Consider the following 25949-nt stretch of genomic DNA (forward strand, 5'->3'; position numbering starts at 1 on the left):
CCCCTTCTTCGGGGGCCCCCACCTACGCTCCCTGCACAGGGCCACCATGAGCCTAGAGCCGGCCCTGATCCAAAGGAATCAGGGAAAAAGCTCTGGGCTGGCTGCGGTCTTTCCTATTGGAAAGATCTCAATCAGTACGCATGGGTAAGTTCTCGTCCCCATGCCGGAACATCAAATACGGGATCACACAGGGGGCCTCACTAAGCCCAACTTTGTTTAACATTTTTGTTTCATCCCTGGCGGGAATAGGCAGGAAGTGGGGTATGGAAATCTGTTCCTATGCCGACGACACCCAACTCACTGTCATCCTGGATGAAAAAAACAATCCCAAAGAAAGGCTACTTAACTGTCTTGCTGAACTGGCGGAATGGATGCACCAGCATTGTCTAAAGCTCAATGCAGATAAATCCGAGATACTTCTGTTCGGAAGCCACACCCAGCTGTGGGATGACAGCTGGTGGCCAAAAGAACTGGGCATTCCACCTACCCCATCACAAACAGCAAGAAACCTTGGAATAACTATAGATACTGCCTTATCCATGAAGACTCATGTAGCTGCCATATGTGGAAAAGGTTTCGCAATCCTAAAAATGCTTAAGAGAGTCTTCCCCTGGATTCCAATGGAGTGTAGAAAGATCCTGGTCCAGTCACTCTTGATGAGTAGGCTGGACTATGGAAACTCCCTGTTTGTAGGCATGGCAGAGTATCTTTTTACCAAACTCCAAATGGTGCAGAACGCTGCAGCCAAGGCCATCTGTATGAAAAGGAAATACAACTCGGCCAAGAGCTGTTTGCGTTACCTCCATTGGCTCCCAATGAAGCAGAGAGCATCTTTTAAAATGATGTGCATTGCTCATAGAGCACTGCACAAAACTAGTCCCCTCATCCTTAGAAATAGGATTCAGTACTATGCTCCCACTCGGAACCTCCGCTCCCAATTCTTGGCTCGTGCAAAAACCTGCCGGGTAAAGAGAGCTAGGATGGGAGAGCGCGCTTTCTCCCATATCGCTGCTGCCAAATGGAACGAACTACCCACAGCCCTCCGACTTACAGAATGCCACCTGGCATTTAGGAAACAGCTAAAATCCTTTCTCTTCCCCCATCCTGAATAATTAAAAGGAGCCCTCACCCACGTCACATGCACACTAGCTAGCATAGCGCCGTGATATCCTACCCTGGATGATTGTTAGCGCTCTACAAGAAACTAAATTAAATTAAATTAAATTAAAATTAAATTAAATTACGTTTGAATGTCATCTTCCTCCACGAGCTATTATACCTTAAGGCTCCAGAATTCCATTCTGGAGCTTTGAGGAGGCAGTTGCCGCCTGGAGAAGACCCTGTAAGGACATTTCCTTTTGCTGCTGGCGTTTTGACAATAAAGCTTATTATTTATACTTTGAGTTTCCCAGAAACTCCTACTTTACACATTTGCTAGAATGCGCATTTAACCCCCCCCCCCCCCCCCGCCCCCGTGATAAAAAGATAACAATGTATTCCCTGAAGAAAAACTTGTTACAAGTTAACAGTTCGCCCTGGAGAAGTGAGCCCCTGGCAGCTGTGACCGCGAGCACGTGGTGGGTTCTAAGCCCTGAGACGCACGTGCGTTGTTGTGTGCGCTCCTGTCAGTGCTGGGCCGCGGTACCCACAATGCACCGGGCGCTGCAGGAAGCTCTGAGGTGCTTGCTGATGGCGCAGCCACAAATCTGAGAGCAGTTGCAGGAGTTCTAGGGGTAACGACTGAGACACCCAGAAGCAGAAGTGAGAACGCGTCTGACTAGAGAGAGGCGGGCTACGTCCCGAGGCAGAGGGGGACGCCGGGGACCAGATCCATTTATACGGAGGCAGAGCAGCGAGACGCCGTGCACGGACTGGACACGCCGAGGATAGAGGGGGTTTTGGACCGCCGGGACAGCGCCGGGCCCCGTGGGGGCCAGCGATGTGAAGCTGAGATGTCTCCCGCCCCAATGTCACGCACAGAGCCCGCACGGGAGAGGCTGAGGAGCCGCCTCCATAAGCACGTGTTTAGGACTCACTGCTCCTGCTGAGGGGCTGCGCACCCTTGATCCCGGTAGACTTCAACCCAGACCCGCTCGCTACAAAAGCCCGGAGACTTGTATTACTAGAGAGCAGCGCCGGATTTAGCGCCCCCGCCAGGGGGCCGGGCGTTCACAGTTTGAGGTCAGCAGTACACACCCTCACCCGGAGGGACACTCGGCGTCATGGAGGCCACGGCTGGCAAGGGCCTGAGGGGGGGCCAGGTGTCCCGGCTTCGCGAGGCTCATGGCGAGGTAACTGGGGCAGGAGGGGGCAAGCGCCAGCAGAAGAGGCAGGGCTGGGAAATGACGCCAGTGAATAAAGGGGTGAACTCAAGGGAGGTGGTAAGTGGTTGCCCTGTGGCCCCAGTGCAGCAGGTTAGTGTGGCACTGCAAGGGCGCGGGGCACTCCTACGATTGGTGTATTTTCTCACGTTAATATTCGATTCATTTCCAACCAGTGTTGTTACCTAGGAGATAGACACACCCTCCTCGAAAGGGATAAATGTAGTTCCAACAAGGTCCTGGATGTATTGCAGTGCACGCTGAACGGCCCTCCCCTCTGGTAGAACAAGCATGGCTAGGCCGCACCCCTTCTCACCATGTGAGCACGGTGTCAGTTTACTAACATCACGTGCTCTAGAAACTTCCTTCCAAAACATTACGCTGAAAGAGCTGATCTCCCTGAACCAGTACGTCCATGCATTACTAGTGATTGGAAACGGTAAAAGTGTGGTATGAATCACAGAATTAAGCATAGCATTGTAATATCATACTCCCGAATCCTGCATTACATCCGTACATCCAGCAATGTTTGGGTGTTCACAACCAGACTTTGAGTAGTCTTACGGTTTGAAAATAATTATAAAATAATTATAGTCTTAAAGACAGTATCGGATTTAGCCTCAATCGATATGGTATCTCCCTTGGGTTTTTTTTTGGTGTGTGCTCCTTTGAAGCCTATTACTAATCCTTGATGCGATTTTTCTAATCTTGAAGACATTCTTGTTTTTTTGACTTGTGTGCCTTGCTTTTGCCCACAAGCACTTGCGTATATGACCCATGTATGTTGAGCTTGTAGATCAAATGCAGTATTTTTTTTAACATTCCATGTCTGTATCCCCCCCCCCCTAAACTAGCTTAGTGTAAAGTAGTTACAAAACCGTATAATTTTAGCTTTTTCAAATGTAGGACTAGCATGTTGGTGATCCTCCAATTCAACTGCATCTTCGATGTAGCTAATAACACTCGTGAGGCGTGTGTCAGAAGAGGAGTCGGGCATTGTTCTGCGGTCCTCTTTAAAGCCATTCATTCATGTTTGTGAACTAATAATCGGTTTCCTGCGTTGATTTTGGCAATATAGTATGTCTTCACCTATTACTTTCTTGTCACGTTGGCTACTTCTCTAGTAACATATTGAAAGTTTTTATAGCTTTTATTACAGTAAAGCTTACTTTTTAGCTCCTCAGTCCAGCTACATCTCCTGTCTTGCTATTAGACATGAACAATCCATCTAAGTAATGGGGGGAGTTGAGCGAGACCTGAGCCAAGGGTGTCTTTGCTTTTTGAACCAGAGTATGGGGTGAACCATCAAAATATTTGGTGTGTAAATTGTTCATCAAAAATATGAAAATACGATAGACAATTCGGTGTTTAAAAAATATTAATTTAACATGCAAACTATTATACCTTTTGTAGATTTTATCCCTGTTTTCAGTGACCTATGTTACTCGTGATAGTTCTAAACATAAACTTGGAAATAGTCGTGAACCACCACATTTCTTCGTCACAACTCTGACATGGGTGCCAAGAGTGACCCAAGAGCCAAACCAGTTGTCATGTAGCTTTTACATGTGACCTATATAGTCGTCCTAGTTGGAGCAGCATTATAGTCTATTGAACCAGAAGACGGTTTGCACAACATACATCTCGAACTGAATTACGTGAAGGCATTTTCAAATGTGATTATCAAGGAAAAGAGTTAACAGTCATGCAAGTAATCGGCTAGGGTCAGGCCGTTTGTTCGAGCAGGGAAGCTGGAATTGAATTCCGGTTTACAGATTAGATTGCACATTAAGTAGTTTAGCCACTAGATGAATATCTCCTCCTTTGTCCAGTTAATGTTAAAGGGCAGTTCTTTGTGATACATTTTCAAGGGCGAAATCAGTGCACATCTTAAATGAAGTCCTTAAATTACAATTAAGTTAGGGGAAGGTGGGACACTTACATTTTTATGCTGATTTCAAAGCTTCCCTGGACTTAATAAAAAAGATTACCACAAGAGAGGATGAACACATTAATGAATGTAATTACATGACTTAACAAAACAATGGGCTATCAGAGATTCCGAGTTAGTTCTTCCCTGAAGCAAAAGTGAAGTGAAGTGAAGTGAAGTGAAGTGCAGAGCTAAGCTGCAATCGGGGTATAACAAAGAGCTCACACTTTGCTTTTTAATTGGGGAAGGGTAGTATGTTGGTGGGACACTGAGTACTGTAAAAGTGCTTGTAGAGGGACATATTGCAGTTTGAAACATCACCAGCATCATGTCCCTTTCCAAGTACTTTCACACCACTCCTTTGCATCTACACGATCAGCCTATGTTAAACTCCTATCCCCTTCTCTCGGGTGAGAATGCTGGTCAGAAACTATTATAAGTCTCAGTGCTGTATCTGCTGGAGGGTTTAAAAGGACCTCAAGCTGTGTCAGAGGCAAGCACATTGCTGAAGTCTTCAGTTCCTCGCCCCCTCTACTTGCTACAGACACATTACTTGACCATACCGTGCCTTAGTTCCTTTTCCAGGCTTCTGTGGTAGGTTTAGAGTAATGGTTTTAATGGTCAATTTAATTGTTGCACAATAAGTGCTGCAGTGGACTAGTGCCATTTAATTTACAGACTAGGGGCACCAGGGTACCATATAATAGGGGCTTACATTTAAGTTAAATGCGCTAATCGGTGATTTTAACCAATTCTTCAGGTTATTAGGGGACAAACCTCATGCACCGGGGCCTGGTTATCAGGGTCACAGTGTACAGAGTCCAAAAACCAACATCATCAATAAAAAAAAAAATACGAGCGATCATGGAAACCGAGGCATTTTCTTACAATCTTCAACTGTTCCTTTAAGAGGTGACCCATTTGTGTGCCTACATCTCTTATGTTATTGCTGACCTGACTGCTGGAAACCAGTTCAATCTGCATTAGCTATAGAAGGAGCAGCTGTTAGGGTGTCTGTCTAAGCATGCACAATCTTTGGATACATTGTATTTCATTTTGTGTTGCAAAACGTGGTCTTTTTTAGGAATCTTTTTTCTTGGGCATAATCCTCTTCAAGGACTGCTCAGCAGAATTGGAATTTACCCGTTTCCCCTCTGTAGGTAGAATTTATATACTCCAAATCTACCTGAAAAGCAGTAGAGCGGTGTACAGGATTCATATCGGAAATGCACTGTACGTATGATTTGAAGAGGAGATGGACTCTAAGGCGCTAAGTGAACAGCTACTTCGTTATAATGTAGGGTTCATTGAAGACCTACTTTAGCTCTTTCCTAAATCAGAGCTGGGTTTGGGCAGTGCTGGAGGATGCAGAGCTTTTTTGAGATGCATAGATGAAGAAGGCCTGTTGTCTAATTTCTTCTTTTTTGCACTTCCTCATCTCTAGTCTGATAGTGTTCTGGTTGCAGGTGGGCCGACAGCCACCATGTAGAGTTTGAACTTTATAGGTACAAGATAAAATAATGGGGAACTCACCATCATTTGGGATCTTGTAGAGCTGTGGTTCTTAACCTGTGATTTGGGAACTCCAGGGGGTTCGTGGCGACTACTCAGGAGGTACTCGAACTGTTTAGGAAATTAAATAAAAGTAAAAGATTAATAAAGTTTGTATAAATAAAGAAGCAAAATGCACAAATTAACATTTTCAAGCGTTCTGTTAACGCGAAGGTATTGAAATGGGAGGCTAAACATTAATTTAGTATCCTCAGATTCATTTGTGGAAGTCGTGCAAGTACGTCAAACAGACTGTAGTAGGGACAATGAGTGACCTCAATTTAATTTTCTAATGGTGCCATATGTACAACCTTAAAAGGTTTCACTCAAATGCTCTCATAATGTTTGTGTGTATATACATCATTTAGATTAATTGTTTCCGGGACATTGCCCTTTTAATTGTTTTTGTGCCTGATCCCTTCTGGGCACCAGCAAACACATGAATGAGCCAGCACTATGCTCACTTCTGGACCAAACGGTGCCTGTCTCCTTTCTTCTCTGCGCTCACAGAAAGAGACAGATGCTATTTTTTCCCCGTAAAACACCAAACTGTATATTGCTCCTCAGTGGGGTGAGGTCACCCTCATATCTGGGTGCCAGCAAGGAGCCTGGACACTGTTTAAATTAATGTTCCTAGCCTCAAAAAAAGAATCAAATGGTCCTCATTAGGCGGACACAAACACGTCTGTGCCCTAGCAGTCGTGTCTAAGGGTGTTAGGATTATTTTTACTTAGGCTAAACAAAAAACCCCGAAAAAACTCACCTTGTTCCTTGTTTGTGCGCATACACACATCTGTGCCCCAGCGAGGAACCCGGACTCTGTTTAGATTTTTTTTTAGCCTCCTCATGAACCGAACCACACCTTCTGTCATGCAGGCACACACCCACATCTGCACCCCAACAAGGAGCCCTGACGCTGTTAAAACACTTTGTTGTGGCACAGAAACTAATTTCTGAGACTGGCGTTGTCCCTCGTGTAGGAAAATCTACCAACTTTGGGTAAATATCAGGGACCCCCTGTTAAGGATCTAGCTCCTGGGTCAGGGAAACAATAATTCTTGAAAAGGTATACACCCAGGCAGACTTTAGCTACAAGGAACTGGCTAATTCACAACACATCTTAATAACAACATATGATAAACACAAAAAATGATAAAAAACAGAAAATACAACAGACTGTTATGATATCAAAAATACATTTTTAATCTCGATTTGTTTTTTTAAAAAAATTAATCTAGTAAGAGGTTTAGTAAATATCACTGTGTATACATGATGTATATAGTCAAGAAATTGATACATTGATTAGGAATGACATTTCTAATACATTGTTAAAAACCAAAACACAAAAAAGAACAAATTAAAAATTAGTTTCAAAATTGTTTCTCCAAATTTTTGTTAGACTTGGGCTGTGTCAACGCGTTTCGACAAATCTTTTGTCTTCATCAGGACTTTAGAATATGCAGCCACTTTTTTCTAGATAGAATAAAACAGGTTTTAGATAAATGTATGCTCAGCACTTTCTAGGTTACATTTAGCGGTTTTTGTTATAACTAACCGAAGGTGACCAACAGTTAACAGCAATTTATAACAGTCTGTTAATAATTTTCATACTTAATAAAAACATATTATGCGTTTAGATCAAAAAGCAACATCAGATAAAAATTCATTTTCTTAGCCAGGCTTGTGTATTACATTTGAATGATCGTACAGAATCGTAGAGGCCCTAAAGTGCATTCGTTTTAGATACCTATAGTCTGGCAGGCCAGGTAGGTAGGCATTTTATTAGAAATAGGAGATGAAATAAGTACGTTCCCATTTGTATAGGTTGCGTAACATTTTTTTAAAAAGCTTATCCTTATTAAACAACGTCATCCAGAACTTTATCAAATTAAATTTTTATGCCTAATCTTTCGCACTTAAGAGATAGTTGCTGATTCTAACAGTCATTGTTTAATGGGCTATTTTAGTGACTGCTAGCTATATAGATATCTATGTTATCCCTTGTTTCCTCAAAAATACTCGATTAATATCTTACCTATAAAAAGAAAGAATTTTATAGTGACCTTCCACTGTAGTCTTTTTTTTGTTGGGAGACTGTACAAGGATGATGTGAGGAGTGAGGTACCTTCTCTATATTTAGATGTGGGCGGTAGGTGATATCTGTTTAATAAAAGAAACAAAACATATTGATCTTTCAGTTTTTTGTTCCACATTTAGTATTAAATGCAGAACGGGTTGCCAACTCTGACCCCTATCATGTATTCATGGGAGGTTTTACCTGAGAAATCAGTAATCACTGCGTACTTCTCACTTCTATTTCTGTTTCTTTCGTTTCTATTTTGACAATCTTCAATCCAAGCTATGGCCCAGGGTCGGTTTCTTTAGCCGTCGGCAACAGAACGGTCCACTTAATTGTTTACAAGTGGTATGTTCCTATATAGATGGGAAAATAGATTGAATCTACTTGTATTCGAGTTAAATATTGTCTAAGCATCTTAAGGCAGTATTTAGAGTTGTTAATTATTTCACAAATTACCTCATTTAGTGAGCGCAGTTGTTCCAAACCAAAAGGTACGATTCTGTACGATCATTCAAATGTAATACACAAGCCTGGCTAAGAAAATGAATTTTTATCTGATGTTGCTTTTTGATCTAAACGCATAATATGTTTTTATTAAGTATGAAAATTATTAACAGACTGTTATAAATTGCTGTTAACTGTTGGTCACCTTCGGTTAGTTATAACAAAAACCGCTAAATGTAACCTAGAAAGTGCTGAGCATACATTTATCTAAAACCTGTTTTATTCTATCTAGAAAAAAGTGGCTGCATATTCTAAAGTCCTGATGAAGACAAAAGATTTGTCGAAACGCGTTGACACAGCCCAAGTCTAACAAAAATTTGGAGAAACAATTTTGAAACTAATTTTTAATTTGTTCTTTTTTGTGTTTTGGTTTTTAACAATGTATTAGAAATGTCATTCCTAATCAATGTATCAATTTCTTGACTATATACATCATGTATACACAGTGATATTTACTAAACCTCTTACTAGATTAATTTTTTAAAAAAAACAAATCGAGATTAAAAATGTATTTTTGATATCATAACAGTCTGTTGTATTTTCTGTTTTTTATCATTTTTTGTGTTTATCATATGTTGTTATTAAGATGTGTTGTGAATTAGCCAGTTCCTTGTAGCTAAAGTCTGCCTGGGTGTATACCTTTTCAAAAAGGAAAATCTACCAACCCCAGGCATTTATGGTCACCAAGCACAGGAGTCCTGCGTGGTGTGGCTTGGAAGGATGGCACCACTTTTTTAAATCCAGAATTCCCTGTTCAACGTTAGTTAAAAAATTATTTCCTCATATTTCTGTGAGATACTTATAGAATATTTGTTGTACAGTTACAATAGCCCCACCACCCAATGTTTCCACACAAACATGCAGTGGGCCTATTGTAACTGGGAGGAGCAGGACAAATATGTGACTGTGAAGCCACTGTAATGTCACTGTGCTGATAACTTCACATGGTCATTATTTTGGCTTACTCCTGTCCCATTCAGTAATCCCACTCCCATGTAGAGTTCGGTTTATAGGAAGAGGTGTGGTAACAATGGATGATAACACGTGATGTGATGCAGCGTCGGATTGGTTATGGGGCATTCGGGCGATGCCCGAGGGGCCAGGGTCCGAGTTCCACCTGTGGGCTGCTTTTGAGCAGCCTGGGGGTCGATTTGGGTGGCGTCTCTGTTGTTCGACTATACCGCCAGCGGCCCAGTGGGTGTCTAAGTGGCCTTTCTGGAGGGAGATGGGCACTCTTTACCTCCCGTATAGCAGCAACAGGTAGAGGTGTCACCCCTTTTCTCTTGCTGGGCCTCCAATTAATGTAGGCATACTGAGCGGGGCAGAAGTGGCGTCACTTGTTTTCAGGCGTTTCACTAGTGTAAACTGATGCGTGCATATTTTTTTTATGGTATTGCATAGGCATTACATTGGCAGTAGGTTTGCTTCAGCCTAATATTAGGAGTGGTGCTGAGAAAGAAGGATACAATGTTAGTTTGGTAGTACAATATCATTTCAGTATGTTGGTTAGCCCTAGTGCTTACTAACTTGGGGTGGAGACTGCACACATTTCTGTGGCGGGCTTTCTATTTGAAGTTGGAGTCCCAGACAGGAAAGATTACTCGTATCGTCAAGTTCGGTATTAATAAAGAAAGTAAATATGTATTGGGCTTTAGATGGCTGGTATTTTTCATAGTACCCAAGTACAATTGTCTTGTGGGAGGCTGTATAGAATCTCTTCACTGAAAAACTGTTTGAAATGTAGAAAAATAGTTATTATTCAATCACCTGAACATCAAATTAAATGGTCCTGTGCATTGTTCCACAAAGGAGTGCATGGGAACCGCAAAATATGTCTCATTGATTGGATATCAGCAGAAGGTGTTCTTGTCACAATTCCCAAAAAGTCACATTGACTATGTAGACTTATCAGCATATTTAAGCTAGTCTACCTCTTGTATTGGATATTTCACTGATCAGGATTAAACTGTTTCCATCTGAGAGAAATCCAGTACCCTGGAGGTGTAGCATCTAAATCTTTCTATAGTCTCATGTCATCCAGGCTAGTACCCAGGGGGCTTAATTCATCCTGCACCACTGTTGTCTTCCTGCTCCTCTATGGCTGAGTGACTCTTGAACACCAACACCCCTATTTTAGGGAACTTTTTAGGTCTCAGCCTGCGAAAGACTGCACATGCGCAGTCGAGCTGGCGAGACTTAATGACATAGAGGGATTTTCACTAGCGAGGTTAAGGCCCGCCCCTCTTTTCTATTGGCTGGCGTCACCGTTCATGCAAAACGGTGGCCCGCCATTGGAGAAGAGGTCCTAGTGACGTTCTTCTTTCTCTGTAAGCCCCGTCCTTTTCAGGCTGGCTTACTAGACTTACTGCTGGCTGGCGTAAAAGCTTTTTTATCTTCTTTATGGGGCCAGATGACCCCATAAAGAAGATAACAAACCTTTTTATGCCAGCAGGAAGTCACCACCTCGTCATCAAGACACAGAGGAAAGGAAGTCCCATCTCCTTTTAAGCCGAGCTGTGCCGGAGGACAGGAGAGATCTACGGAGAGAAAAGCTTCCCCCTACGAGTCACCAACACCGGACTCCAATGCCAGCCTCGTGACCCCAGGTAACGGTCAGATCAAGCGATCAGAATCGGCGCCTGAGGCCATTGTGGAGGGGAGCGCTGCTGGCGGGCCATGTCCTGCTGATTAGGGAGCTGGGTTGGCCAGCTCACATGCACGCCATTACAGGGGTCTGGTACTGGGGCCGGCTTACAGTGGCCACTATAGTCCAGGTTCATGTAGTCCGAGCCGGGCGAGGTGTCCCCAGCTGGCGAACAACGCTCCCCAAAGTCAATATTGATGTACTCTCCTCCAGGGCTGTGGGGCTTGGGTTCCGTAGTGTGCTCGGTCATACTCGGTAGGGTCCGCACACTGTCCAGCTCCAGCCGCGTGGGTCACTGCCCGGCATCGGTGGTGGCGGATGCTCTCTGGACTGGGCCGGCTTGGGGACTGGGCGTGCACTGGCTCCTCCGGCTGCAGGCGACCCGGGGAGTGCACCAACATGTACTGGTCGCTGTCACCGTTAACCTACGGGTGGAAGAAGCAGTCCGGAGGGGAGGCCGAGGCCTGACTGCCAGGGGACATGTTCATGTAATCGCTGGCGCCTATGAGCCGATTCTCGGGGCCACACAGCATCCTCATGTAGCCACTGTCCTCGGGCGAGCTCTCGCCAGTCTTGTAGCCGTTCAGCTGTGGGGGGCTGTCATTGTGGGGCCGCAGGATCTCCTTGGGAGCGGACATAGTGCAGCTTCTCATGGGCATGTAGTCTTTAGTTACAAGAGCCGCCACGGGCACCTTGGGCATGTAGCCATCATCACCAAGGTGTCCAGTAGAGCAAATCTCCACATCTCCATAGTCCTCGGGTTAGGGGGGGTGGGGCATCTGCGGAGAGGCGGTGCAAGAGCGGTGGCCACGACTGAGAAGTTGGCCTGATATATGATTTTTCCAATTCTGGAACCACCTTGTATCAGTCCAAACAACCCTTATGATGATTGGTTGTAAGTCAACCTTATAGACCAGTTATCCTAGTGGTAACGTGGACAAAGCAGTCTTAGGCTAAACTCTGAAAGGCATGTGAAGCCAGCTGTATTACCATACACAATCCCCTTGAATACCAAATGAAAGGACACCACACAGATATATATTGAAAATATATATATATATATATTTATTAACTACAAATATCCCCTGAACTCTTTATGAGCACAGAAGCACAAGCGGTAAACAAAACACAGTTTAAAATACACAAAAGTTGCACAATATGGATGAGCCCTAGGGGCCACCTAAACCATATGCTAAGAAAGTGGTATAAGAGATACCAAATGAAAAGGAAACAGGCCTAGGGCCTTGGGAATCGCTGGAGCTGATCGGGACTAGCAGTGACTAAGTCGGGAAAGGCCCGCGGGACTCGGGTGCAGTGTTTAAAGTGCACGCACTCACCAATACAAAGTCTATGGTGCGTAAAAGTTAGAAAGTTAGTTAGTTCGGAACCTTCCGAGTGACCTAGAAAGCTGAAACTTGAGACACAGGCCCTAGAGGTGTGTACCAGTGTAGGAACACCGGCGTTGCTGATTTACCTCACCCACAGGAAGCGGGTGCATAGGGTCGAAGTAGTGTCGGGTTTCGTCACACTGGTCGATGGTGCTTGGAGCTGAAGATGCTGCAGGCGGCTCGATGTGAAGAGTTCCGGTGGATCCAAGGGTGGATCTGAAGTTGTGAAGACCTGAAAGCAGAGGGGACAATGTTCAAAGTTACTAGCCAGTAACTACAGTGGAACTAGATCGGAACCAGGCGATGTCTGGTGCAAACAGGCGTTGAGGTGTAGCTTCTCTCTGCAGCCACGTGGACACCGGGGGTCGAGGACGTCCAGGAGTCGGTCGCGAGCTGTCCCACGCAGGCTTCTCGCTGTTGGCGGTGTCAGCAACTTGATTGAAGCAAACAGGCCATGGCTAATGCAAGAGGGGGTCCCTGACCAAACACACAACAATTACTTAATTTTCACCTAATTCTTTGGATAGAATCAACACAGAAATAATGGTGGACAGTGTTTTTATTATCACTGCACCAAAAACAATACATTGGTTATGCATTCGCTAGTATAGTACACAAAATTCAAGTGCGCCCACAAAGGAAGGGGGAAGGGGTACAAGGGAAGGGGTGTATTTCAATTAGTTAACATCACTAATCAAAAAAATCATTAAGCACAAATCCACAACTGAAACCATCATTGTCATTGATCCATATGTAGGAGATCAAGAAAAAACACATGTTACACAGAACATATCACATGAGACAGAAACTCCCGTGATGATTATAATTATCAATCTTGGGTTAAGGAGTTCGTATAAGTAGATGATGGTCTACGTTTCGACCCAATGGTGTAGGAAAATGGATCCTTACTCGCGGGTCTTCATCAGGACGTGAGGGGGGGGTGAGGGAAGAAGTGGGGCTGTGTCCTAGGTGTAAAAAAAGGAAATATACGCTCATTACTTGAAACGGTCTCCGAAGAGTCCCGACACAATTAATTTAAAAAGGGGCCCGAAGGCCAGTAGAAACAAGACATTAAAGTATCAAAAACGGAATTTAAAAAGGAATTTAAAAGGAGGTTAGATGAACTAAGGACGGAACAATACATGGTTAGGTTACCCGACAAAGCAGGTAGAAAAAGCCACAAGCCCGTTGGGCGTATTTACGTCTCCAGGCGGGGCCCAGTCCCGGTTATTAATCGTGGTGTCTGAAAAGGCTTATTGAAAAAACTGGTACTGTAGCACCACACACCAAAAAAAAAATAAAAAAAAATAAATAAATAAATAAAACGTTTATGGGCTGCCAGCCCATAAACGTTTTTTTTTTTTTTTTTGGTGTGTGGTGCTACAGTACCAGTTTTTTCAATAAGCCTTTTCAGACACCACGATTAATAACCGGGACTGGGCCCCGCCTGGAGACGTAAATACGCCCAACGGGCTTGTGGCTTTTTCTACCTGCTTTGTCGGGTAACCTAACCATGTATTGTTCCGTCCTTAGTTCATCTAACCTCCTTTTAAATTCCTTTTTAAATTCCGTTTTTGATACTTTAATGTCTTGTTTCTACTGGCCTTCGGGCCCCTTTTTAAATTAATTGTGTCGGGACTCTTCGGAGACCGTTTCAAGTAATGAGCGTATATTTCCTTTTTTTACACCTAGGACACAGCCCCACTTCTTCCCTCACCCCCCCTCACGTCCTGATGAAGACCCGCGAGTAAGGATCCATTTTCCTACACCATTGGGTCGAAACGTAGACCATCATCTACTTATACGAACTCCTTAACCCAAGATTGATAATTATAATCATCACGGGAGTTTCTGTCTCATGTGATATGTTCTGTGTAACATGTGTTTTTTCTTGATCTCCTACATATGGATCAATGACAATGATGGTTTCAGTTGTGGATTTGTGCTTAATGATTTTTTTGATTAGTGATGTTAACTAATTGAAATACACCCCTTCCCTTGTACCCCTTCCCCCTTCCTTTGTGGGCGCACTTGAATTTTGTGTACTATACTAGCGAATGCATAACCAATGTATTGTTTTTGGTGCAGTGATAATAAAAACACTGTCCACCATTATTTCTGTGTTGATTCTATCCAAAGAATTGGGTGAAAATTAAGTAATTGTTGTGTGTTTGGTCAGGGACCCCCTCTTATATCTCAACCTATTACCCAGGTCCCACTGACCACATGGGTCGAACCCCTCTATTTACAATATTGGCTAATGCAAGCCACGCAGGAGTCGAAAAAGGCTTGTTACTCGGACCAGCAAGGTCAGAGCGGGTGCTCCTTTTACAGGAGCTAGGGCAAGTCCGGAGCAACCAGACCCGCAGTGTAGTTCTTCGGTTTCGTCGCCAAGATGGCCGCTGACCACGTGGCTAGTCGCCGGGATGGCGCGTCGAGTGGCACAATGCAAAAGGGCCCCACGCAGATCGTGGAGATGCTGGGGGGCTGATCTTCGGTGCAAGGGCTGCTCGGTGGTGGGGGTTCTCAGTCCCCAAAGCACAACGTCGAGGATGCCTCTGATGCTGCGCAGTCGGCTCTTCAGGTGTCTTCCAAGATGTCCGGTCCCACGTCTCTCGGTGCCTCCACGGGTCCCTTCTTTGCAGGGACTGTGGATCGGGCTGTGAGAAGTCTGGGAGTCTGGGTCTTGTCAGGCTCTGGGCTCGGGCTCCGGCGGGAGGCGGCGGCAAAGCAGACATCGATTTGCTGGTTGGAACCTGTGTTCACAGGGTGGCCACTCCTAGGCCACAAGGGAGATTCTCTTCAGAATTCTGTGCAGCAGAATGTCGAAGTCCAGTCGTCTTCTTTGTGTAAAGTTGATTTCAGGATGATCTTCTGTGCAATGGCACTGCTCCCACTCTTATTCCCAATCTGAGGGGTGGATCACCTACTAGGTCCCTCCTCTGGGTGGGACCAGGAAGGGGGGCGGTTACACCCCCTTTCCTTTGTCCAGCTCCTCGCCAGGCCTGGGTCTGGAAAGTCCCAGGACCGGTTTGGACTGGCTTATGCACGGGGGCACCTTGTGTGCCCCGGGCATGTCTCAATCTATTCAGCCCTGTCCTACCCAATACACAAAACCCTGTCTGGGGTGGTGCTCGCACCTACCAAGGCAGGAAACCCTTTGTCCAAGCCTCCCTCGCTGGAAGGACTCCCAGCAGCAGGAGGTCAGACTTGTGTCTGTGGTGGCAGCATCCATTTTGTGATGCTGAGGCTCTGGTTAACTTTAACCGGGGTTAAGGCTACACACATGTCGTGTCCCTCTAGAAGGGTGAAATGCTATCCCCGTCGACAGAACTGTCGAGGGGATAGTATTCCAAATCGTATGACACCTTACTCGACATGTTTTGATAAAGCCAAACCAAAGTTAGCATACAACCGCGAGGATTATAATGCACTTAAGAGTATATGGTATGGCAATATCCCGGAACAGCTAAGGGAGTGGTCCCGACAGCTGCAGACAGGCTCAGCTCATGCTAGAGCACCATCTCACATATTTCCAAGCACTCTGCCTCCAGGATTGAAGAGGCCTTCCATAGGAGTGGCTGATAGGAACATATGTGTCCAGTTTAAGGTTGGATATAGGGATACTATATCTAAGTATAGTATGCTTAGTTGGCTTTTTTGATCACCATACGTGTCAATTGATAGTCCAATCCACCATTCTGGCTCGACTGGACTACGCCAATGTCCTTTTCCTCGGCCTTAATAAAGCTGAGATGGCGCGACTTCAACGTATTCAAAACTCTGCCACCAGGGCAGTTGTAGGCCTCCCTCGAAGGTGTTCCGCAAGAAACACCATCCAGAAAGTACACTGGCTACGCATGGAAGCCCGAGTCCAGTTTAAAGCCCTCACTACGGTCTTCAAAATTCTCAAGACTGACTGTCCTGGTCTCTTGCGTCCACTCCTAGAGCCCTACACCCCTCAGCGGGCCCTACGCTCCCTGGGTCAAAACTTGGTTGTTACCCCACGTATAAGGCTAAGCAGAATGGGCGGTCGCTCTTTCAGAGTCCTGGGGGCAAGGCTCTGGAACTCCCTTCCATTTCACATTCGCTCCATAACTAATCTGCTCGCATTTCGCAAAGCGATCAAAACATTCCTTTTCTCCCCATCCTAATCTCTTTTGCCCTCTCTGTTCCACCTCCCCCATTTTGGTTTTGTTCTAGTTTAGCGCCGGGACGCCTCGTTGCTGGGGCAGCTGTTCGCGCTCAATAAAACGTTATAACATAACAGTAAGAGGTGATTACACCAACTTACCCCAGCTGAGTGATCAGCCAGTTGTGTCAAATATGGAGGCCAGGCCAGGGGTGGCATAATACATGCTGCAGCCCCTGGTAGGCCTTGGAAACACCTATGCCCTGGGTACCTAGGGTACACTGTTACAGGGGCCAAAAAGGTGAACCAGTTCTAATTCGTAATGCACCTAGGATGAATTGGCTGTAATTTAGAGAGAGAACAGCAGGCTGTGGGTCTGATTAGCAGGCCCACAGCCACATTAAGTCATAAACCAGTGAAGCAAAAAGCTAAAATTTGGGGTGACCATAGGATAGCAGACCCTACTCTCCTACAACGACAGGCAGCTCGCAGCAGGGTGGCCTCTTCCAGGGAGGCAGATGAGACCTGCGAGGTGCTCCGCTGGTGGGCCGGGGTGGTCAGCGAATAGGTACGTTTCCTGTGTGCCGGATCGAACAACTCCTCTCTGGAAAGGCGGCAGTAGTGGAGGGGGCCGAGGCTGGCCCCACTGGGCTGTCGCTCCATGCACATGTAGTCGCTCATTTCCCGGCCGGGGGTAGGTGGCGTCTCAGCCACAGACTCCTGGGTGCTTCTGCGGTGGTGGTGGTGCAGGACCCCAGCGCGCAGACAAGGTCGCCCGGCGTCTACAGGGCTTGAGCTGTACTCGTCCAAGGACATGAAGCCGGCGTCGCTGGGCGAACAGGAGGTGGAGGCGCCGCAGCTGGATGGTCGAGGTGCGGCGCTGCTCTCAGAGCCGTGCCCGCGGCTGCTCGAGCACAGGTTGATCGGGCTGGCAGCAGAGGGTGGCGAGCGGGGAACTGGCATTGACATGGAGCGGCTGTGCTGTAGGGCTCTCGGGGGTGGCAGATGGGACTGTGGGTAGAACAGCGGGTGAGGTCCCGCCATGGTGTTGGAGTGGCTCAGATGCATCTTCAGGGCCCCAGGGCTTAGTATAACCACCCAGTCCCCCTCGCTGGCCGGGCGCACCCGTGCGCAGGGAGCTCTGGCGGGTGGCGCGGCATAGGACGAAGAGTCGGTGCGTGTTCGGCGGGGCAGCAGCCCCGTCTGGCTGGGCGGCTGTGGGTCTGTCGCTGGGGAGCCAGCACGCTATTGGGGTCGACTGGCTCTGGCTGCACGGGCGCAACTCTTGTCCCAGCAGAAAAAAACATTGGCAAAGCCAGTAGGCCTCACCGACATAAGAGCTATTGGCTTTACCAATGTGATTGTTTTAGCCATGTTGTACAGTGTGGCTGTGTGTGTGGCTGTGTGGCTGTGTGGCTGTGTGTGTGTGTGTGGCTCTGTGTGTGTGTGGCTCTGTGTGTGTGTGGCTCTGTGTGTGTGTGGCTCTGTGTGTGTGTGTGTGTGTGTGGCTCTGTGTGTGTGTGTGGCTCTGTGTGTGTGTGTGGCTCTGTGTGTGTGTGTGGCTCTGTGTGTGTGTGTGTGTGTGTGTGGCTCTGTGTGTGTGGCTCTGTGTGTGTGTGTGTGGCTCTGTGTGTGTGTGGCTCTGTGTGTGTGTGTGTGTGTGGCTCTGTGTGTGTGTGGCTCTGTGTGTGTGTGTGTGTGGCTCTGTGTGTGTGGCTGTGTGTGTGTGTGTGGCTGTGTGTGTGTGTGTGGCTCTGTGTGTGTGTGTGGCTCTGTGTGTGTGTGTGGCTCTGTGTGTGTGTGTGGCTCTGTGTGTGTGTGTGGCTCTGTGTGTGTGTGTGTGTGTGTGGCTCTGTGTGTGTGTGTGTGTGTGTGGCTCTGTGTGTGTGGCTCTGTGTGTGTGTGTGTGTGGCTCTGTGTGTGTGTGTGTGTGTGGCTCTGTGTGTGTGGCTCTGTGTGTGTGGCTCTGTGTGTGTGTGTGTGGCTGTGTGTGTGTGTGTGGCTCTGTGTGTGTGTGTGGCTCTGTGTGTGTGTGTGTGTGGCTCTGTGTGTGTGTGTGTGTGTGGCTCTGTGTGTGTGTGGGGCTCTGTGTGTGTGTGGGGCTGTGTGGGGCTCTGTGTGTGTGTGTGGGGTTCTGTGTGTGTGGGGGGCTCTGTGTGTGTGTGTGGGGGGGGCGCTGTGTGTGTGGGGGGGGGCTCTGTGTGTCTGTGTATGTGGGGCTCTGTGTGTGTGTGGGGCTCTTTTTGTGTGTGGGGCTGTGTGGCTCTGTGTGTGTGCAAATGCAATAGGTCTCACGTTTTTTTCCTTTTTGGAATTGGATAATGTCACTTGCTGAAATGAGCATCTGAAGTTACCTGTGTGTTAATGAGAGTCCTTAGGAAGAGTGTGGGGGAGGCTATGACTGTGGGTAGGATGGAGGGAAAAGCAGTTTCATCATATCTCTGTTGTGTAGGGATTTGCAATTCTGCCTAGATTGTGCTTCATAAATGTTTGTTACTTTCCACAACAATAACATGACCAGCAACCTCGCTTCTATTCCGTCAAGTCAGTAGATCAGGACAAGCATTACATTATCACACACAGCTCATGGTAATCCCACAAGCCTCCCAAGATCTTCTCATGTTTGCAGGGGTAGCCCCTTACTTCGTAAATAGATTGCTCCAGCTGCACACGCCAATCCACCCCCTCCTCCACTCTGCCACAGACTGGGGATTTGGGGCTCCACATTTGAGAGCTATATCTCATCTGGCCAAAAGTAGCAACACTGTCTTCAATAAAGGTGCATTGCAACCTAAGCCCTCCCAACTCCTCTATTAACCCCAATCAAGCAACCCTAGGGGTGAAGTCAATCTGGCACCTCAAAACCTCCTTATTTGCTCCACTTCATTCCTCCAAAGATTAGGAGATACTCCACTGTCTTGACCCAATAAGAACACTGTTGTTCTACTTTGTGTTTTTTAAAGTGAGCTATTACCGTAAGGTGTCTTGGCACTAGTGTCATTATACCCTATTTAGAACAATCCAGAAGAGACTTGCAGGTTGTTAGCCAACCAAGATAACTATTGAGGTGAGTTGCGGAAAAGATAAGGTTTTCAGATCCTTCCAAAATATTAAGAGATTGGACTGCTCCCTGAGATGAGACAAGAGGGAGTTCCACCACTTGGAGGAGGAATAAGAGACCCCCCCCCCCGTTGCTATCTTTTTAGGTCTCGTAGAGAGACCTATTGCGGTCAAACCAGAAAGCTGAGGATTTGTAGAAGTGCACGTGCTCTTGAACGCGCTTCTATCCCCCTGCCTTGCTCTTCAAACGCTCCACTTACCATTTGCTTGCTCCTGCCTCCCCGCCCACTGCTTCACACTTCACGGCCGCCAGACCGTGACTCGCATTTCTGCCCAGCAGCTTCAAAGGGATCTGCTTCCCCGCCCACTGCTTCACACTTCACGGCCTGGCAGCCATGACTCGCATTTCTCCTTCCCCCCTCCCCACAGCAATGCCAAGAGCTTGTTTTCGTTTGCATCAGCTCGCGCACAGCTGATGGCTTAAGTGTAAAAACACACCCAGCATTTCTTTGTTTCCTGATCGTCTTGGGCTCTTATCTCTACACATTTTTGGAGCAGTTAAATACTGAGATTAGATGTCAGACGTGTTCCGAGGTCACCAATTCCATGCACCAAATCCCTCCCACTTGTTTAACTTATGGGCTGGTTCTGTATTGCACTTCATCTCCCCGTGCGGCCCGCCCGCCCCACCCCCTCCTGTCCATCTCTGCTTGTTATTTTCAGTGCTGCCATTGTTCTAGAATCGTTCCACCTCATACACAGACAGAATTATTTCTACTTCTAATTATATTTGAAAATACATTTTGCCCAAAGCAGTATATAGTTGCACTGGGTTATTTTGTTTAATTCGTTTTAGAAAGAGCTTGGTGTTTACTTGTAGCATGTTTCGTTAAAGCTTTTGCTTGTTTCCCCTGCAGTAACATATGCAACGCCCTTAACTGCTCAAGGGTCAACAACAGCATGCTCCCTGCAGTTGGCCTCGCATTGTCTCACTTTTCCGTCTCCTTGCTGTAATCTTTCAGTCTCCCTGGCAGACTTCCTCTCTTCTCCCAAGGCCTGCTTACTGGTAGTGCTTTTCCTTCCATTAGCCTATCCTTCTCAGGGAATTTATCCACCCAAGCATTTTCGTTGCGTTCTAATACTCGTTTTATTGCTGTTCCCATTATTAATGGAGGAGACTACCATTACCAGAATGCACAGGAAGAGCCTTGCTGTATGTGCCACTCGCCCAGGCAAAAGGAAGCTTGTAAACATTTGGGGCAGATAGTCTTGGTGTGCTAGAAAAAAACAGATTTTTGTTGGTTCTTAATTTAGGGTAACTTGATGTCTACCTGCTTCTTGACGAAACAGCTACTTTAACTTGGTTTTTTTTGTAGGCATGGGGAGGACTGACATCAAGTCTTGAACTGGGTTCCCTAGTTCCAAAGTCAGCTGCTCAGGGTCTTACGCCACAACCTCTCTCCAAATATTGCTGGGCATAGATATCAGTGTGTTCTGCTGGTAGTGGCCGAGATGAGTAATTTAATTTTTTTCTCGTTTGTTTTCCTGTAGTCACCTCGAGAGGGGGTAGTGCCTGGGGCTGTAGAAGTTTATGAACTGAGTAGCTCACGCTGACACCATGTGTGACCTTGGGCTAAGTTGCAAGCCAGTTTACCCATCACACATTTTAGGAAGAATATCACCAGGTGTCTCTAGTTGGGAGACTGCATCACCCCAAAGGTGGTTTCATGCCATTGAAAGACTGCTGGAAAAATAAAGCCATGTCTGGAGAATACCACTACACATCAGTATCTTACCAACGCAGTCACCACACAGTCTCTTCTCTCTGTCTTAGGATGTCTGCCCTGCCACCATGTACTTCGGACCCTCACCCTCACCCCTCCTCACCCTCACACACCCACACACCCTCTCACCTTCACACACCCTCACTCACGCTCACACCCTTACCCACCCTCCCACCCCCTCACTCACCCTCCCACCCCCTCACTCACCCTCCCACCCCCTCACTCACCCTCCCACCCCCTCACTCACCCTCCCACCCCCTCACTCACCCTCCCACCCCCTCACTCACCCTCCCACCCCTCACTCACCCTCCCACCCCCCTCACTCACCCTCCCACCCCCTCACTCACCCCTCACTCACCCTCACCCCTCACTCACCCTCACCCCTCACTCACCCTCACCCCTCACTCACCCTCACCCCTCACTCACCCTCACCCCTCACTCACCCTCACCCACCCTCACCCCTCACCCACCCTCACCCCCCCTCACCCCCTCACTCACCCTCACCCCCTCACTCACCCTCACCCCCTCACTCACCCTCACCCCTCACTCACCCCTCACTCACCCTCACCCCTCACTCACCCTCACCCCCCCTCACCCCTCACTCAACCTCACCCCTCACTCACCCTCACCCCTCACTCACCCTCACCCCTCACTCACCCTCACCCCCATCTCACCCTCACCCCATCTCACCCTCCTACACCCTCACACACCCTCACTCACCCTCACACACCGTCACCCACCCTCACCCCCCTCACACCCTCACCCCCCTCACCCTCACTCATCCTCTCACCCTCACTCATCCTCTCACCCTCACTCATCCACTCACCCTCACCCCCTTACTCCCCCACACACCCTCACCCTCACACCCCTTCACCCTCACCCCACACCCTCTCACCCCCTCATCCTCGCATACCTCCTCACCCTCACACCCCCTCACTCACCCTCACACCCTCATCCTCATACCCTCACCCCCCTCACCCTCAACACCCTCTCATCCTCAACACCCTCTCATCATCACTCACCTTCTCACCCTCACTCACCCTCTCTCACCCTCAGTCACCCTCACCCCCTCACAACCCCACACACCCTCACCCTCCTTCACCCCCCTCACCCTCACACACCTCCTCACCCTCACACCCCCTCACTCTCACTCGCCCTCACACCCCCTCATCCTCACCCTCACACCCCCTCATCCTCACCCTCACACCCCCTCATCCTCACCCTCACACCCCCTCATCCTCACCCTCACACCCTCTCACCCTCACACCCACACCCTCACACCCACCCCCTCACTCACACCCCTTCACTCACACCCTCAACACCCTCACCCTCACACCCCCTCACACCCCCTCACCCTCACACACCCTCTCACCCTCACACCCCCTCACCCTCACCCACCCTCCCCCTCACCCTCACACCCTCACTCACACACCCTCACCCTCACATCCCCTCACTCACACTCCCTCACATCCCCTCACTCACCCTCACACACACTCACACACCCTCACGAGCATAGCATAACAAAACATAGCATAGCATAACAAAACACAGCATAACAAAAGAAAAGCATAGGATAGCAACACATAGCATAGCATAACAAAACAAAGCATAGGCTAGCAAAACGGAACATAGCAAAACAAAAGATAGAATAGCAAAACACAACATAGCATAACAAAACACAACAAAACATAGCATAACATAACAAAGCATAGCAAAACAAAATATAGCATAGTATAACAAAACATAGCATAGCATAACAAAACACAACACAACATAGCAGAACAAAACATAGCATAGCATAACAAAACATAGCATAACAAAACAGCAAAACACAACAAAGCATAGCATAACAAAACACAACAAAATGTAGCATACATAACAAAACCTAGCATTGCAAAGCATAGCAAAACATAGCATTGCATAACAAAACACAACAAAACATAGCATAACATAACAAAACACAGCATAGCATAACAAAGCTTAGCAAAGCATAACATAGCATAGCAGAACAAAACACAACACAACACAACAAAACATAGCATAGCGTAACAAAACAAAGCATAGTATAGCAAAACTAAGCATAGCATAACAAAACAAAGCCTAGGATAACAAAACAAAGCCTAGGATAACAAAACAAAACCTAGCATAGCATAACAAAACAAAGCATAAGATAGCAAAACAAAGCATAGGATAGCAAAACAAAGCATAGCATAACAAAACATAGCATTACATAACAAAACATAGCATAACAAAACACAACAACACATAGCAAACCAAAACAGCAAAACACAACAAAACATAGCATAACAAAAAACAACAAAACATATAATAGCATAGCAAAACATAGCATACCAAACACAACAAAGCATAGCATAGCAAAACAAAGTATAGCATAGAAAAAGACAACAAAACATAGCATAGCATAACAAAACATAGCATAGCATAACAAAACATAGCATAGCATAACAAAGCATAGCATAACAAAACATAGCATAGCATAACAAAACACAGCATAGCATAACAATTCAAAGCATAGGATAGCAAAACAGCATCGCATAACAAAACATAGCATAGCATAACAAAACACAGCATAGCATAGCATAACAATTCAAAGCATAGGATAGCAAAACATAGCATAACAAAACATAGGATAGCAAAACAAAACATAGCATACAGCATCACTCCGCACCACCACAGCATCACTCAAGGGCACCACAACATCACTATGCGCTACCACAGCATCACTGAACGCCACAGCATCACTCGTTCGCCATCACAACATCACTCAGTGTCACCACAGCATCAATCTGTGCAACCATTTAACACCTGGTTCAAATATGTTTTCTCAATGTTTCAAGCTTTATTACAAATGTAACAAAAATATGTTAATATTTCACTTCTGTTCTTGGATTTTTGTCATAATTAAATACACTGAACACAATCTTCACAAAAGTTATTTACAAAACTTTAAGCTACTGCCAATATGAATTACAATAACTTTTATTTAAGTATTAATTATTGGAAAAAAAATTAAAAGCCATTGTCATTTGTAATATCAATACATGTAAGACACGTAAATACAACACATATTGCATTACAAATGCTATAGGTGTCACATTTGCGAAAGTATAACTATTGGCATTGTAAATGACACAGCAATTAATTTTGCTATTTTCAAAAACAAAACATAAATACAAAATGTGCAATTTACAATACCAATAGCTCAAACTTTCCTAATGCGAGATCTATTGCATTGCAAATTCTTGTTATTCTAGGTGCACAGACCTGCCTGGCGGTAACAGATCAAAGGGTACGCAGGTGCGTGCAGTGTTTAAGAGTGGATGTAGAAAGCATGACCTGACTTGATGCAATGCCTTATAGGCTTTGAACTTGATTCTTGCCCTAACAGGCAACCAATGCAGGTCGCTGATTGCTTTGGATGCTGAACAGAATTTGGGTAGGTTTTTAAGCATTCTGGCAGCCACATTTTGAATGGTTTGTAGCTTGATCAGAATTCGGGCCTGAGCTCCTACAAAGAGGGCATTGCAGTCTTCTATCTTGGAAATGACAGGAGCTAGTATGACAGATTTTCTAAGGTATATAGGAATAAAAGGTAACATTTTCTTTAGGATTTTTAGCATCCGTAAACAATAAGAAGTAACCTGTTTAGAGTGGGTGAGGAAGGTAAGGTTAGAGTCCAAGATGACTTTTTTTGGCCTTTTGAACTGGACAGGGGAGGGTTCCAACGCTTGACTGCTATTAAGAAGAGTTCCAGATAGAATTGTCCTTGCCAAATAATAGCACCTTCGTCTTATCGGAATTCATTTTTAAAAAGTTCTTCCGCATCCAGGTGACTCATCAGCATACAAGATCTAAAATCTTTGGCAGCCTCATTGGGGTCAGTGGATACTCCTACCACAACTTGGATGTCATCAGCGTAAGATACAACCAAGAACCTAAAAGAGCGGCCAACCTAATCAAAGGAGTGATGTAAGCATTAAATAATGTAGAGCTAGGTTAGGACCCCTGCGGGGCCCTTGGATTCCACAAAAGAGTTACGGGTGGATGATCACCTCTTTGTGGGCTATGTCGGAGCCAAAAAAGGGAATGCTGTGCAAAATGGACCATTTCACAATGGATTGTCCTGTGTATTAAGATCTGCTATGCACTGGCCAAGAAACAGCCCACTGAGGGCTTGCAAGCCCACTGCATCATAGCCAAGGCTGTGACCACTGCATAAGCGCACATGTTCCTCTCATGGACACCTGTTGGGCGGCAATGTGGGAATTAATGCACAGGTTCACAAAAACATTACTACCTAGACAGTCATGTCCGTCGTGACGGGCACTTCGCCCATTTGGTCATGCAGGAATTCCTGATCTAATTCGGCATGCAGACCCACCTCTGGGGAGGTATTGCTTAGTTATCTATTCTAAGGTAAGGAATCTGTGGCTAGAAGAATCTATCAGATCAACACGTTAATTACCTTTGGTAACTCCTTATCTGGTAGAGACCCTGTCTAGCTTCAGGTTTCTTACTGACCCTACATCCTCCT

At 46.3% G+C, this 25949-nt stretch overlaps 1 protein-coding gene and 1 pseudogene across 1 annotated transcript in view; one reads left to right on the forward strand and one right to left on the reverse strand.

Moving 5' to 3' along the window:
* The first annotated feature begins 1568 nt into the window (after positions 1-1568).
* Positions 1569-25949, forward strand: part of URI1 (URI1 prefoldin like chaperone) — a 466682-nt gene continuing 442301 nt past the window's right edge. Inside the window, exon 1 of the mRNA XM_086947708.1 lies at positions 1569-2291. Within this exon, the coding sequence (XP_086803834.1) occupies positions 2223-2291 (69 nt within the window). The 5' untranslated portion in view covers positions 1569-2222. The remainder of the gene's footprint in view (positions 2292-25949) is intronic.
* LOC147673784 (insulin receptor substrate 2-like) overlaps positions 11005-25949 on the reverse strand; it is a 67764-nt pseudogene continuing 52819 nt past the window's right edge.

This window comes from Lissotriton vulgaris, chromosome 12, assembly GCF_964263255.1.
Source record: "Lissotriton vulgaris chromosome 12, aLisVul1.2, whole genome shotgun sequence".
Classification (NCBI taxonomy): Eukaryota; Metazoa; Chordata; class Amphibia; order Caudata; family Salamandridae; genus Lissotriton; species Lissotriton vulgaris.